The sequence below is a fragment of the Eleutherodactylus coqui genome, chromosome 6, assembly GCF_035609145.1.
Source record: "Eleutherodactylus coqui strain aEleCoq1 chromosome 6, aEleCoq1.hap1, whole genome shotgun sequence".
Taxonomy (NCBI): domain Eukaryota; kingdom Metazoa; phylum Chordata; class Amphibia; order Anura; family Eleutherodactylidae; genus Eleutherodactylus; species Eleutherodactylus coqui.
Window position 1 is genome coordinate 180858162 of NC_089842.1, and position 16812 is coordinate 180874973.

General features: G+C 44.6%; 1 protein-coding gene across 1 annotated transcript in view; it reads right to left on the minus strand.

The window, feature by feature from the left end:
• The window catches only part of RGS6 (regulator of G protein signaling 6), a 389049-nt gene that overhangs the window by 51013 nt on the left and 321224 nt on the right, over positions 1-16812 (minus strand). The window contains exon 8 of the mRNA XM_066608377.1: positions 10156-10232. Coding sequence (XP_066464474.1) covers positions 10156-10232 — 77 coding nt within the window. The remainder of the gene's footprint in view (positions 1-10155; positions 10233-16812) is intronic.

A 16812-nucleotide genomic window follows, 5' to 3' on the forward strand; every position in this document is an offset into this window, starting at 1 on the left:
GGGTGCATATAATATATTATACAATATTTTTTTGGGAGGGCAGAGAAAAAACATCCAAGCTGCCATTGCTTTGCTTTTATTTTAACAACATTTAATCATGCAGCATAAATTACATGATACATTTTTTTTCCTGCAAGTTGATAAGATTATGACGATGCCAAAATTGTATATATATTTTTGGAGGTCTCTTTCACTTTTGGACAATAAAAAAGACGGCTGACACTAATTTCAGACTACTTGATCACCCACAGTGTATTGCTAGTGTTAGACTACTAATGCACTATACTGGCTCTCTGATTGACCAGAGCTGCTCGTGTTATTAGCACACAGTGTGCATAAGGTAGATTGAAAATTTCTGCAGCCATCTTGGATGGCCAGAAAGAGGCAGATGCACAGGGCAAAATAGAACAACTGCAGGCAACATATCCCCTGTCCCCTCCTGGAACAGAATTTTGTCTCAAAGCCCAAGGGTCATTTTAACAGCGGGGATCGGTGTTCTCACCCATCCCAGCTGTTGCAGCGGGAGGTTGGCTGTCACTCAGAGCCAGCTCCCGCTGCGGGATGCTGTAGGCTCAGCTTCTGAGCCCTTGCCATCCACAGGACATAAGTTTATGTCCTGTTGCGTAAAGTACCAGATAGGGAGGTCTATTGTGTTAAGGGGTTAAATAAAGGTTCTTAATGATACTTTTACTATTTGCATTTCAACACCAGATCAGCATCTTAAGCCCTATTTACACTGAAGATGATTGCTCAAAAGACAGTTTGAAGGACTGTTTTGAGCGACTAGCTTTGCATAAATTCTTAAAGGGGTTGTCCCGCGCCGAAAGCTAAAAAATTTTTTTCCCCCAGTACCTGTAAAGGAAAAACGCTGCCATGTGTTAGTAAAAAATAAAAATTCCCTTACCTGAATCCCCGTTCAGCTACTTTAAAAAAATCTTCTGTCCAAGATGGCTGCCGCTAGTCTTCTCCCACAGTGCACCGCGGGTCTTCTCCCATGGTGCACTGTGGATGTTCTTATGCTGTCTGCGTTCCACTGCCGATTACAGCCACCCCATTGGCTGATCGGCACCATGTGACGGGGGCGGAGCTACGCAATGATGCTGAGAAGGGGGAGGAGCCAGGACGCAGCTCTTGAGCCCGGAGCCTCCAGGAGATGGTTTTTCTCTGCTCAAGCGCGACTGTTGCGGCGACCAGAGAAGAAGGCTTCAGTCGTCGCCATGGAGACGGGGACGCCAGCACCGGAGGGGGTAAGTGTATAACTTCTGGTGTGTTTTTTTTTTTTTCGTGACATATAGGGCGATTTTGTTACATTTTTTTCACCTTTTCTTTTCTTGTTTCTTAGTTTCATTGGGAACAAAAAGCTAAAAAAAAAATTTTTTTTTGAATTTATAGTTTATTTTTAAAATTAGTATATTTAAATAAAGTACAGGAATAGGTCCCTCACTTTGTTTCGGACGTTTTGATATATAATCTGTATGGTTTTGTATTACAGGGCGCATTTAGTGAGGGTTTTGGTTGGCGTCAGTGGTGGGTCATTTTATATGTATGTTTTTATTTTATTCTGTAATTTTTTAAACTTATTTTTGTAACTATTTAGGCCTCCTTCCCACGAACGGATTTCCGCCGCGTAATTCGCGGCGAAAATCCGCTGCGTTGCCCGCAGCTATTAGGTTCTATTGAACCTAATAGCACAATGCTCACGATGCGTAATTCCAGCGCGGAATTACGCACCGCGATTTCTCCCGTCCTCACCCGCAGCATGCTCTATTTTCTGCGGGTGAGGACGGGCTGTACGCACTGACGGCTTCCATTGCAGTCAATGGAAGCCGTCCGTTCACGCTATCTCCCGCTGTAACCAGCGGGAGATAGCGTGAAAAAACGCTTTCCCGCCCACCGCCGCGCGTCATCTGACGCCAAATGACGCGGCCGGCCGCGTCACGTGACACGGCCGGCCGCGTCACGTGACACGCTCGGTGACGCGGCGGTGGTGGGCGGTGACGGGCGGTGACGCGGCGGTGGTGGGCGGGGAAGCGATTTCACGCTATCTCCCGCAGGTAAGTATAGGGGCTCTGGGGGGCGCCGTGACGGGCTTCACTGCGTAATATTACGCGGCGGACCCCGTCACGCTCGTGGGAAGGAGGCCTTATAGTTAAGACCTGTGAGAAACATTCACATTGTCTTTTTTTTTTTTTTTGACACTTTTCCACTGTCGCTGTGGCATCCATAGGAGCCCCAGTTACAGGGGAAAACATTATCTTGTAGTGACAGTAGTTACTAACAGAGCTGATCAGGGTCTGCTAGGACCTCTGCTGCGACAAGGGGCACCCGGTGGTCATGTCATTGCCAGTTTGCATAGTGGAAGTAACACTTCTGCTTTCTCTCTTTAAGGCCTTATGTACACGGCCGTGACGGGCTCCGCAAGCGGAATACCGCAGCAGAGTCTGTCACGGCGCCCCCCCCCCCAAAGACCCCATACTTACCTCCGGATCCGCTGCGCGAAGTCCCACATGACGAACCTGCGTGCATGCGCAGTACAACAAATGACCCACCGTCAGTGTCATATGACGTGGCTGGCGGTGGGCAGGGCGTGTATTCATGCTATACTTCCGCTGTGCTACAGCGGAAGTATAGTGTGACGGGCGGCTTCCATTGACTACAATGGAAGCTGACCGTGCGTATACCCGCGGCAAATAGGACATGCCGCGGGTAATTTCACGCTGCGGAATTCTGCAGGGGAATTCCGCAGCATGTACATTGAGCTATTAGGTTCAATAGAACCTAATAGCTGTAGTGAAACGTCGCGGATTTCCACCGCGGTTTACGCGGCAAAAATCCGGCTGTGGGCATTAGGCCTAATACATAGCACTCAATCATCTATATGCAGCCTGGAAAAGAAACCCCCTTCTCCCTTGTCCTCTGTGTCCTCAGCTGTGTTTGACAGCCGAGGATCTGACCTGCTCCTGCTTGATTGCAAGAGCAGGAGCTTTAATCCCGTGTTATACTTCTGCTATCGGCCTGAATTAAACCCAACAGCTAAATTACTGTAAAGTTACCGCACTTAGTCCTTTAGGAGTTAAACCTTTATAAAAAGTAAAGTATTTCATAAGTAAATGCACTATAACCAACATGTGCAACATTTGCCACCCTCCTTCCTTACATAAAGGCCAAGATTAACACCTGTTCCACAGAATTAATGACTTCACCAATTTAACTTCTCACTGCTATTATTTTAAAAACAATCCTTTCAGTAATGATTTAATTACTCGTTATGAGTGGCACGCACGTCTTAATTATGGGGTGTGTTTTCTCTTTGCTTTTAGGGCTCATTCACCACAGGCGATGCGATTTTCAGCCGCATCACGAGCAAAAATCTCATGGACCAGAGGCCCTGTCTGCGGCAGCATCTCTCGTTTTGTCGCCCGTTCATATACACCGCAGCCTGGAATACCGTCAGGCGAGGGGCGAGGGGGGGTGGGGTGGGGGAGAGAGTTTAGCCATCACGTTGAACTCCCGCTCCCTCTCCGCCCCTTGCCAGGAAGGGGACAGGATGGGATGGGAGCTAGTGTGTTAAATGCTGCAGAATAAGCTGGCGCTATAAACATAAAGATTATTATTATTTATTATAATCTTCCGCCCTCTCCCTTTGCCGGCAAGGGGCAGAGAGGGGAAGGGATTTTAGCAGAGCCACTAAAGCTAAACTCCCTCCGACCTCCCTTTGCAGGCAGCTTCCATAGGAGTCTATGGGACTGTCCGCCGTATTCCGGCCAAAGTTAGGGCCAAACCTATCTTTTCCGGTCAGCGTAAAAGCGACCAGCCAGAGTGCGCACCGTATGCGCTATATTTGCCAGCAGATTTTACGCCCCCCAAAATTGCCCATCTGAAAAAATGCATTGGAATCCAATGCTTCAGATGGTCGCCATTTTTGGCCAGTGTTTTATTTCAGCGAAATCGGCACGATAAAACGCCTGTGTGAATAAGCCTTAATCTAATACTCTTATAAGTAAATTACTTTCTATGTAGAAATATCACTTCTACTAAAAACAGTGATTTATCAGGTTAATGATGTTGGACTGCTATTTTTTGAATACTACTGTACTAAGTGTGAGGGGACTTATAAGGCCATATATGCTCCCCTTTTGGAAATGTAGTATGTAAATAGCAGATGGTACAATGGCTCTAGAATGCTACCTTTTAGTAGGCAGCATTCCTGCAAGTCAACGTCCAACCTATTAACAGGCCAGTCATGTTACAAGGCCTGTTAAAAGGTCACACATTGACTTTGCAGGAATGCTGCCTTCTCAGGGCTCATGTCCACGACCGTGTTTTCTGCATGCGTTGCATGGACCAGTGATGCGCGGTGAATGGAGATGTGCCTGTAGAAAATGCAGCCCTGTATATTTGTATAGGCTGCTTGTGATACGCTGTCTATACACCATATATTGCATATGAGCAGCATTTTCATACACATCCTCACTCCGCCACACAGTGGGGAATAAAAAAAAAAAGTCACACTTTGCAAGTCTGTGTGATACGCGGGCATGAGCAGTGTACACACAGCTATACGCAGTCTTTGCCGACAGAGCGTATGTTTACAAAAAAGGTAAAACTCTGGGGGAAGACCACCGCATTTTACGCACATGAGTCCTTAGGCACTTTTCAGATGGGACAGAATAGGCCACACAATGCACTGTAAGCTGCAGTAAATTCTGCATCAAAATCTGGAGGCTACCTAAGGAATTTCACTGCGGCAGATCCGCCTGCAGCCGCTAATCCCGGAATTGGCAGCCATGTGGACAAGATTTGTCAAAAATCCCGTCCACACAGGGCAGGCCATTCCGTCGCAGCAAAGCCGGTGCTGCGGCGCGGATTCCTCGGACGCAGCATGTCTATTTTTTTCCATTGTGGCCGCACTCCTCTCTATGGGAGCGCCGGACGCTATGGAGAAGCATGCAGCCAAGACGCTCCAAAACCCATGGAAAAGTGCTGTGGTTTTTGAAGCAGCGCTTTCCCAGCAGAAATCTCAATTTTTTTCACTGCGGCATAACCGCGAGACTTCCGCTGGGAATACGTCCCGTGTGGCCCCAGCCTAATTCCATTTAATATGAAAGGTCCCTCACAAGATATATTAGAAGGAGTATGCAACCATTAGTGACGCAGCAATCGTAAATCGTTTGCCTGGCATGCATTTATACTGAACCGTAATTGGGTATTTTTGATTGTGTACTGGATCATAGCCGCACCTCTAGTCACCCTTCTACCACCGCCTTCTATTCAGCAAATTATTGCTACTCTTCTTTGCATGAAAGGATTTGTAGAAGATAAACAATTTTTAGGTCCACATGAAAGATCCAATTAGTGCTAATTAATCTAACGATTTATCGCTGATCGGTCGCTCTTATTTACACCTACCAACAAAACCAGGAGCGAGTCCAAAATACAGAAGAAATGCAAATCTTTCCATTATACTCTTTGTCTTTGTATATTCCACTCCTGGTTTTGGCTCACAAAATACAGAGGAAAAAATACTCCTGTGTGAATAAGCCCTAACGATCATTAGCATAATAACCATGCCGTGTATAAAGGCCTTAATAGGTGGTGCCTGAGAGGTATTGCACCATTCCCCATTTGCATACCAATATAGTATTATCTTCACCCTTTTGCCTATGAAGTTTATAGCATAAAGTCTTAGTATTATATATATCATTTCTACCCTAGGCTTGATTTGCCCTGCGGAATAACAGTATCTGCTGTAACTCCTATATGTCAGGATTATTTATATTAAACTCATCATGTAATTAAGTCATCTTCCAAAGCATCCTCTGGTTTAGCTTAGCTAGGCAAACTGTCACATTATACTAATTCACCTCATATGATCACCATTAACCCTGCAGACGTTGGGCTCTTGTCCAGTCCTCTGCAGTAGCATGTGATTTTCTTATTGATTTAGTTTTATCAAATATGATGCATATCAGTAGTTAGCCTGTACTATAATAGAGATATAATTGTATTTCCATGCTATATGTAATTTTCAAGATGCTATTTTATCTGCACTTCATGTTAACTTTATTAGCAGGTTATGAAGGAGGTGAATAATCTCCGAAGATATGTTGTGGTAGGTTTTTAAATACTTATTCTACCGCCTTAGACACAAGGATGGACCGTTTCCAGATATATAATAAAATAATAATTTATATAGGAGTCACAGATTGGTATCGGCATAACACTGAGAAACCCTAGGTCTCTATAGAACAAAGTTTTACTGACCTCCCATTGGCTGCTACTGTATTCTTTGGTGCAATTCAGCTGTCTTAGCGTCTGTTCACATCGTGTCTGGGGTTCCGTCATAGTTTCTGTCTAGTATCCCAAAAAAGAGATCAGGACAGAATCTCGAGGGACCTTTCACACAGGACAGAATATTCCGCAACCGTGTTGTAGAACATGCCCTCCTCTGGAATATTGCCACTACGAAGATTTTGGTGCTGAATTGAAAATTGCAGAATCTTGATGGTAATTTCAGATCAAAATTTGCAGTTAGCAGTGCGGATTTTGGTGTGGAATTCAGGGACAGCATATTCTGCATCGCTGTTGGGAAATATTCTGTTCTGTATGAAAGGTTCCTAATGGAAGCTTTCTCTGTCATTGCAGAAATCTGGTGCAGCAGTATTTTTTCTGGTACAGCATGATTGAACAAGGCAGGTTTCCATTTGTTTCCAAGTACCAATCCCCTTTAACTCTGCCTTTCACACACAATGCGAAAAATGTGCGCGCAAAAAAAATAATATTGCGGCATGCACGCCAAGTTGGTGGATGAGGATTATTAGCACGCATCTAGCACACCTGTCATTGTGTACTTGCTTTGTGCTCGTGGTGCGCACCAGTGTACATCCTTCTGAGAGAGGCTTTAGGGTCCAACATGGATTTTCCATGAGAAATTAATGTGCAGAACACCTGCAGCATTTATAATAGTAGTAAAGTAGATAAGATTTAACCCCCGTGTGATACCAGTTTTAAAGTGCAGGGGTGCGATGAACAAGGCTGGGGTTAAATAGACCCTATGGTTCCACATGGAGATTGACTGGCAAATTAAATCTGCAGTATCTCAATTTACACTGCAGTTTTTCAGCACTGATTTCATCCTTGGCAATACAAAGGGGGAAATCTGTAGTATCTCTGCCACAAAATCTGCAAAATCTACACTTAAATTACACCTTATATAAAGCACGTATTTTCTGTGCGTAACAAGCAGTGAATGGACTTAAATTCTTCCATTCACACCTGTGTGTGGGCACTGCGTATCGATACACAGGAGAAATAAATCGAAGCATGCTCTATTTTTCTGCGTATGACCTGCCGCCCATGCGTATAATTTGTGTATGGATAGCGTTTCAATACGCACCCCCGCTCTGAACAAAGCGAGGAATTAAAAAAACGAGCACACTGCGCATGTCCGTGATCGTCTTATTCCCGGGCATGTGCTGTGCCATATGCAGTCCATACTCTGTCTCTGCCGACTCTCTGCTGGTACAGCGTATGTGCGGTAGTATGCATAATGTTTCAGAAGACTCGCAGTGTTGTACGCATTGGTCAATGTGAACGAGCCCTAACCCCAAGTTAATTAAAATTTAGGGATATCAATCTGCCCTATTAGGAAGCATAAGCGATTGTGAATTAATTTCACCTGCTTTGATGCATATGGAAGTGACAACAGCTGCACCAGAGAGGTGACAGCAAGATGCAATGATTTTGCAGACGGCGGCCACAGCTATATTACTTATCCTTTCTGATTCTTCTCTAGTTTTGCATTTTGCTATTGTCCTTGTCCCTGCCGGTAGCAGGAGGGGTACCTGCAGTCTTGTCAGGTAGTACAGGTAGTCCTACTCCCCCAGGATGTCACATCCACATGTGCCGTGGCCAGAAGGTTTGCTATGTCTCCTAGTGCAGTCTCCGGGGCATGGAGCAGATGGCAGGGCAGGGCCGTTACACGGGGAGAGCTGGACAGGTAAGTCCTGCTTCCCCAGGATGTCACATCCGAATGTGCCATGGCCAGAAGGTTTGCGGTGTCACCTAGTGCAGTCTCCGGGACATGGAGCAGATGGCAGGACAGGGCCGTTACATGAGGAGAGCTGGACAGGACTGTAGAAGGGCATCAACCCAGTATCAGTTACTTTGTGTGAGGAGGAACAGGAGGAGCACTGCTGGAGCCCTACAGCTACTAGTCTGTAAGTACCTGACCAAACTGTCAGACTCTATGAGGGCCCGCCTACCCTATGTAGTCGCCTAAATGTACAGCCTGCATAAAAGCCAGCTTTATGTTTAAAGAAATTACTTTTAATGTCCAAAAACGGATACCATAGTCGTTCCTGAAGCCACGCAGAAATGAGGTTCTACACTGTGGTCCTGAAATACTCAGTTACAACTCTAGGTGGCAGCAAAGAAAAATATATAATAATGGACTTTTTAGTCTGTTCAACAACTTCTACTTACTGGACATAGGTGCATTCTACCAAGTGAACAATTACAAATCCAAGCATCCTGCGGTCTAAGTACTCAGCTGTGCTTGTCTGTTAAAAACAAACTGGGAATAAAAGTAGTACTGCTGCTGTCCACTAGGTGTTGCATACAGACCAGACATTCAAAGTGTGCTATTATTATACACTGTAAGGGTGGTTTCACATTCGCGTTGGAACCTCTGGTCGGAGGTTCCGTCACAGATCCGGCACAAAATGCCAGAAGAAAAAAGCGCTACCCTTTTTTGTTTTGCAAAAAGTCGGGCAGCTGAGCAAAAAAGTGAACTGACCTCCATTATAGTCATTGGGCTCCGTTAGGGATTGTTCAGTTCCGTCAGAAGATAGAGCTGTTTGAATTTCTTCTTCCTGTTCTACGTAAGGAGCAAGAAACTAAAACCCCCGAGCGCAGATGTGAAACAACCCTATCACACTTAACTAAATATCTTCATATATCCCATATCTTATATATATATATATATATATATATACTTCATCTTGAAGCCTGGATTCACATGAGTGTATGCGTATTTGAGCACGTTTTTGCACATCGGTTGTGGCATATTAGTGTGTGCAACCGAGTTTTTTACTGTACTTCTTGTGTACACATGTCGTGAACAACTGCGCGCACAAAAAAAAAATATCACAGGTACTCTATTGAATGACTGCAACAAGAGACCTTGAAGCTGGGAGAAACTGGTTTATTGTACAAAAAAGTACACTTAGGGCTCCTTCACACTGGAGAGGAATCGTGCGAGATTTGTGCGTTGCGAGATGCACAAACATTTAAAACCAATTCTTTTGAATTGGTTTATTCACATTTGCGATGTTTCCCTGCATGCCACCGCATTGCGAAGCGATGCAGTAAACACATCGCAACATGTCTATTATTTTTGCGATATTGCCCATTGTTGAAATCAATGGGAGAAGATCGCGATCCCCTGCAGCGAATGTGACAGTTGCAGCAGGGGATTTCCTCAGCCCTGCAGGGAAGCAAGGCTGTCCCATCCAGGGGCTTCTGCATGTTTTTATTGGGCAGCATTACTGCTTCGCATCACGGCGGGGGAATAAAGGGAAACCCTGCAGTGATGCAAAGCAGTTTCCTTGTGAAAATGCCTCGCATCCAGGGGTTTTCAGAAGGACTGCAAGGGAGATAGTGGGCTGTAAATCACGAGCCCTTATTTAATGAAAATGCAGGGTGCTTGCCTGTTTAGAGGGGAGCATCCTGGACTGATTGGGACATTTTGCCCCTATTTACTTTCCCCCCTCTCGGGTACTTTTGGCACCTGGACTATAAGGGGTTAATTTTGGCATGAGCAAAATCTGCTGAGTGAGCATACCCTAAGGCATGTGTCACACGAACGTATTTGCGCTCGCAATACGCAATGAATAGAACCCATTGATTTCATCCACACCAAAATCTGCACCATTTGGTTCAGATATTGACGCAGATACGCAGCACATTTCACCCCTTCAATTGCAGGTATGGATTTTGATGCACTCGGATTCATAGCAGACTTCACCCCTTTAATTGAAAGGGCTGAATTCTAGTGCAAATCCAGATTTTGGAATTTCTCCCCTGTGGAGAAAAATGACTAACCAAAAGCTATATTAAGTAAATCTTGCTAAAAATCTCAGTGTTACATCTTACTTGACTTGTGCCTCTGCTTGCATAAAGATGAACTCCCATTTTCTTGCAAATGCCCTTTGCAGTCTGGCTAAATTCTCCTGCCAAACAGTAAAAGAGACAAAAAGAAGAAATATTTAGCATGTAAATAATGCATTACTGTACACTGTGCGACTGTGAAAGCAATCTTTTGCTAATGCACGACCATTAGAAGAGATCATGAGCCAAGTACAGGATCTTCTATCCCTCAAACATACTGCTTGGCGCACTTACTCATTGGACTGGAATGAAATAAAGGAATGATAGGCTTTACTTCTGTACATTTTAGGCTGATTAAGGCATTCTATTTTCGGCACATACAATCTCCTAAAGCTTTTACATTGGGGAAGCTCTACTTTGGCATGACTAATTTATATATATAATGAATATACAGATGAATACATCGTAGATACCAACTTTTTCTTGCCTTCTCACACAGTTTACCTTGTTTCGTCCGGGTATTAAATCTTTAATATCTATTTAAGGCCACTGAAAGATCTGAACATGTTATTCGCACTTCCTATTCTTTTATCAAATCACTAGATAAAAAGACAATCCATCAAAACAAAGCATTACCTAATAAAACACCTCCCATTGTGTGACACCCACTGGAGCTTGTTCTCATACTCCTGATTTAATTAGTGTATAGTTAGCCCAAATTTCTTACTCCCCACCTCCCATGTCACATAGGTCTAGGAAGCCAAGATATAGGGAATCCAATGTCAGGGGTCTTAGAATAGAGAGGTCAGGTTTTAACCCTCTAAGGACCAGGCTGCTTTGTATCTTAAGGACCAGACACTTTTTAGAGATTTTCGGGCGCCCCCCGAATCTTTTCACCCGAGTAGTGAAGTACTCGAAAATCACGGTGCTCGATTGCGAAATCGGCCTTACCGAGTACGTTCGCTCATCTCTAGATTTTACCCATGTGGGGGTTTTACCACCTTATTTTTTTTCTTTAGCTATCAAATTATTTTTGCTGTGTTTTTTTTTCCATGACATACAGGGCTATTTTTTAATGTTTTTCACTGACTTTTTTTCCGTTTTGTAGTTTTATTTTTTTTTAAACATTTCTAGTTGTTTTTTTAATTAGTATATTTACACTAAAATAAAGTATGGGAACGGATTCCTCATTGCGTTTCGGACGTTTTGATAAATAATATGTATGGTTTTGGTTTACAGGGCGCTTATAGCGAAGGTTTTTGGGTTATTTTCTTTCTTATGTATATATTGTTGTTTTATTCTGTAATTTTGTTTTACTGATGTATGTAATTATGTTTTTTACTATCTATGTCCCTCATGGCGTCATGTAAGACCTCTGGGGGACATTCAAATGTTGTTTATTTTTTTTTATTTGACAGTTTCCCACTGTAGCTGGGGCATCCATAGGAGCCCCAATTACAGGGGAAAGCAATCCCTGCAGTGACATTAGTCACTGGCAGAGCTGGCCAGGGTCTAGTATGACCCTTCAGATCTGCTGTAGCAGGGAACCCTGGCAGTCACATGACCCCCCCAACTCCCATTGTGAAAGTTACACTTTACTTTCACTTTTGGAGTATACAGTGCTCATTGAGCACTGTGTACTTGGGAAAGCAGAAGGCAGAAAGGGTTAAATACCCCTCCTGCCTTCTCCTCCTGGTTATCAGCTGTCACTAACAGCTGATAACCGGTTCCTGCCTCTGATTGATTGCAGAGCAGGAGACTTGAAGTGCCGCCGTAACTTTACATACGACGGTGCTTTAAGTCCAGGACCAGGTGCCATAAATTTACAGTGCCTGGTCCTTAATGGGTTAAAGGTGTTTACATACATGAAAGAATTGTTGTGCAAAAATGACAGTTTTTGGCCATTTTGTACAACTATCAGTTGAAAAGTTGACGCAAAAGAGGGGATCCAAATTGTTGGAATATTTAATCCAGCCACTGCTGAAATTGTGACAGTATGGTATAATCGGTTGAATCTGGCCGATCGTTTGACATACTGTTGAAGCTCCAGGGAGTCGGGCTCTTTTATTTATTCTTAAACTAAAGCTGCCTGTCCACGGGCGTTTTTGCATTGTGTTCCCCGCGTCGATAGTCCGGCCGCGGAGAAAGCAATGCACGCTTTCCGTAGCGTTGCAACTGAAAGCACAGTCCCCCTGTCTACAAGCGGAGAATCATAGCGAATCTCTGCTCACGGCCATCAATTCGCAGCATGCTGTGAATTGCCGCGATTCTCCACAGTAGGCCTATCTGTCAGATAGGCTGACCGCGGAGATCCGTCTGCAAGCTCCTGCTGCCGGGCGGCAGCTCCCGCAACACCCGTGGACAAGCAGCCTACCTTGTTGATTGCCTATTGAACCTAATAGCTTTCTGCCTGTTAAATGCTCACTTGCGGAATTCTACCACAGATTTCCGCAGCAGGAAATAAATCGAGGCATGTTCTATTTGCCACGGATTTACGCCGTGTAAATGTAATATTAATGGAAACCGCGGAAATCCGCACGATCACCAGCAGGCACTTTATTTATATCGCGGTACTCCCGCACCGTAAATCCGCGGATGTATCCCGTGATGCTCGTGGGCATGAGCCCTTAAAGCAACCCTCCAGTCCTGGAGAAACAAAGATGGCTTCTGTGACTGCCTGATGCACACTGTGTATTAGTATGCATCATTAGTCTTGATTTACCAATGCTTCACGTGTGAGCAGTGCTGACCAGTCAGGGCAGGATGTAGTGATTTAGACTAATGATGCAGACTAATACACAGTGTGCATCAGGTAGTCACAGAAGCAATGTGACCAACTCTGTTTGTCCAGGCCTAAAGGGTCGCTTTAAGGATAACTATTTGTGTGTGCATGGGCTTAGCTCCAACGTAGGGCTCAGACTCACTTCCATATTACTGTTCTGTACAACTTTTATATTGGCATCACTGGCATAACTATAGGGGATGCAGCTGCACCCTGGCCCAGGAGCTTTAGGGGCCCTCTCTTCTCCATATAGGGAGCCCAGTACTGTGAACAAAGCATTATAGTTGGGGGCCCTGTTACAGGTTTTGCATTGGGGCCCAGGAGCTTCAAGTTACGCCTCTGCATTAAGGGGTTAAGAGAAGTTTTGGGGCCCCAAGATAAACTTTTGCACCTGCGCCCATGAGCTTTTAGCTACGCCCCTGATTGGCATCTATGCTTCAAAATCATGCAAAATGCAAATATAAACTATTTATTTTGGATTTGCATTGTTTTTAGGGCAGGATATTTCCAAGCTGTGTATGAAACTTAATGCTGATGGTCTGTTAATAAATTGAACCAAACTGAAGTTAAGTTAAACTTTAAATTCTAAGAAAAATGCTATCAGTCCAGGCTCTGCAATATAACAGTGCAAGAAATGATGATTGTCAATATGGTCATGTTGCAGCACACATCATAAAATAACAGGAATGTCGGCAAAAATCCAAACTTGCTGGATTTTTGGTGCTGGTCTTAAGTTATGCATGATTTTGCCATTATGGACCAGAATGTAAGTCAGAATGTCTTTGATTTGGATGCTATTTTTAAAGCCAAATTGCACATCTAAAATTGTTGCACAACAGCAAGGAACAGACAAATTGAACATTTTTGATTGCGCAGCTAGTCTGGCACTTGATGTAAGGGTGATTTCTAGAGATGAGCGAACGCGTTCGTCCGAGCTTGCTATTCGTGCGAATATTAGGGTGTTCGGGATGTTCGTTATTCGTAACGAACACCATGCGGTGTTCTGGTAAATTAAACTTTCTTCCCTGAGACGTTAGCTCTTTTTTTTGGCCAATATAAAGACAGGGAAGGCATTACAACTTCCCCCTGCAACGTTTAAGCCCTATACCACCCCCCTGCTGTGAGTGGCTGGGGAGATAAGGTGTCACCCGAGTATTGAAATCTGCCCCTCCCGCTGCTCGCTATGGATGCATTCTATATGCGCTCAATGGGGCCAGCGGCAGCAGCGCTGACCCCATTGACAACATATAGAAGACAAATCCTTCTTCTCTGGCACAGCTGTAACAGCTGTAGCAGAGAAGAACGATGTTTGCCCATTGAATTCAATGGAACCGGCAATACAGCCGACTCCACTGAATGCAATGGGCTGCCGGCGATCGCAGGATGAATGGTCGGAAAGGGGTTAAATATATAACCCCTTTCCTGCAATTCATCCAGAAATGTGTTACACTAAAAATATATACCGGCGTATAAGGCGACCGGGCGTATAAGACGACCCCCCAACTGTCACCTTATACGCCGGTAATACAGTGGAGCAAAGAATAAAAAGCATTACTTACGTTTTTAGATGATCTGCGGCGCTCCTGCAGGCTGTCACTCCCTCCTGGTCCACGGCAGACAAGCTTTCTCCACGAAAGACTTTAAATCCCTGCCTCCAGAAGCACATGTGCCTTCAGCCAATCACAGCCAATGACAATGATGTCATTGAATGGCTGTGATTGGCTTGAAATCCCCGCCTCCAGAAACACAGCCAATCACAGCCATTCAATGACATCATTGTCATTGGCTGTGATTGGCTGAAGGCACATGTGCTTCTGGAGGCAGGGATTTAAAGTCTTTCGTGGAGAAAGCTTGTCTGCCGTGGACCAGGAGGGAGTGACAGCCTGCAGGAGCGCCGCAGATCATCTAAAAACGTAAGTAATGCTTTTTATTCTTTGCTCCACTGTATTACCGGCGTATAAGGTGACAGTTGGGGGGTCGTCTTATACGCCCGGTCGCCTTATACGCCGGTATATATTTTTAGTGTAACACATTTCTGGATGAATTGCAGGAAAGGGGTTATATATTTAACCCCTTTCCGACCATTCATCCTGCGATCGCCGGCAGCCCATTGCATTCAGTGGAACATGCTGTATTGCCGCTCCATTGAATTCAATGGGCAAACATCGTTCTTCTCTGCTACAGCTGTTACAGCTGTGCCAGAGGAGGACGATCTTTATGCTGACAGTGGGGGGGGGGGGGGCACTCTTGCCGCTATTGTGGCTTAATAGTGGGACCTGTGAACTTGAGATGCAGCCCACCATGTAGCCCCTCGCCTGCCCTATCCGTCACTGTGTCATTCCCATCACTTTCCTGAATTGCCCAGATTTTCACACATGAAAACCTTAGCGAGCATCGGCGAAATACAAAAATGTTCCGGTCGCCCATTGACTTCAATGGGGTTCGTTGTTCGAAACGAACCCTCGAGCATCACGGGAAGTTCGTTACGAATAACGAACACCCGAACATTTTGGTGTTCGCTCATCTCTAGTGATTTCACATCTGCACTGGGGATTCTGAACAGCAATGGCGGACCTCATTGACTATAATGGGGTCTACCAGCTGTCCACTTTTTCTTGCGGTGTTTTCAGCCGGATCTGCAATGGAACGGTCCAACGCAGATGTGAAACCACCCTTATGCAGTCAAAGTCTCTGTGTAGTGCTAACCTAAAGGGTGCATTCAAACAAGTGTGTGTGTGCGCGTACATAGGTGCTGCCGGCGGCCCCATTGAACGCAATCGGATGTCGGCAACCCCTGCAGTGATTTTCAGGAAAGGGCTTGAAATATAAGCCCTGCCCTGAAAATCATCCCGAAAATCGCCTCGTGTGGCGCAGAGTGTAAGCTCTTGCCTACGACCTGAAGGTTGCAAGTTCGATCCCCGCGTGATTCAGGTAGCCGGCTCAAGGTTGACTCAGCCTTCCATCCTTCCGAGGTCGGTAAAATGAGAACCCAGCTTGGTGGTGGGTAATAAGTTTGCTATGAATCTCTTTCAGCAGCCGGGGATTTAAAATCCCCGCCCGCTCAAAAGGCCTGTATCTGAGTGCTGTGACTAATCACAAGCAGTGCTCAGTGTCATTGAATGACAGCTGAGCACTGCCAGTGATTGGTCACAGCACTCAGCCAATCACAGGCAGCGCTTGGCCATTCATTGATATCAATGCACGCCTGTAAAACATGAACATGGGAACACACCATAGGGAACCAATGGTTCTAATAGACGCGTTGTTTTTATGCGCACGTATGCACGCACACGCTCATCTGAAAACACCCTAAAGTTGCATTGTTGCTGAAAGGTTTCTCTAAAGCTTACAGTATTATTCATATGTGGCATTTCTGACACATTCTTCTACAACATTTTTCTGTTATTTTTAACAAAAAAAAGGCAAAAACAAAGCTGCAAAAATCATTTACATCAAATTAAATTAACCACGAATTTACTTTTGATTGATACAAGACTGGTAAAATTTCTGCATCACTGGGAACCAAATCAAAAAGATATGAATAGATTTCATTGCAATTGATTTGCAATAAAATTGATCTATTCATGCACAAACTTACAATTTACACAGGATTTTCTAAACATCATTCAATATTTTTAATCCCAAAACTTATCAGCATATGAAAATATTTGTAGACTTCTAGAGGGGAGTTTGGGAGGATTCACACTAGGGTGTTTTCACACCCAATGGGGGATATTTCACATCAGCAGTGCGGAATATACCGTCCTGGAATTCCGCACCAAAATCCTCACATCAAACTGCGGATTTCGATGCAAAATTGACAGCATCTAAGTCAGCGCATTGGCAGTGCAGATTTTAGTGTTTGAATATTCAGCTCGATGGAATATACCACAAAGCTGTTGTGAAATATTCCATCTTGT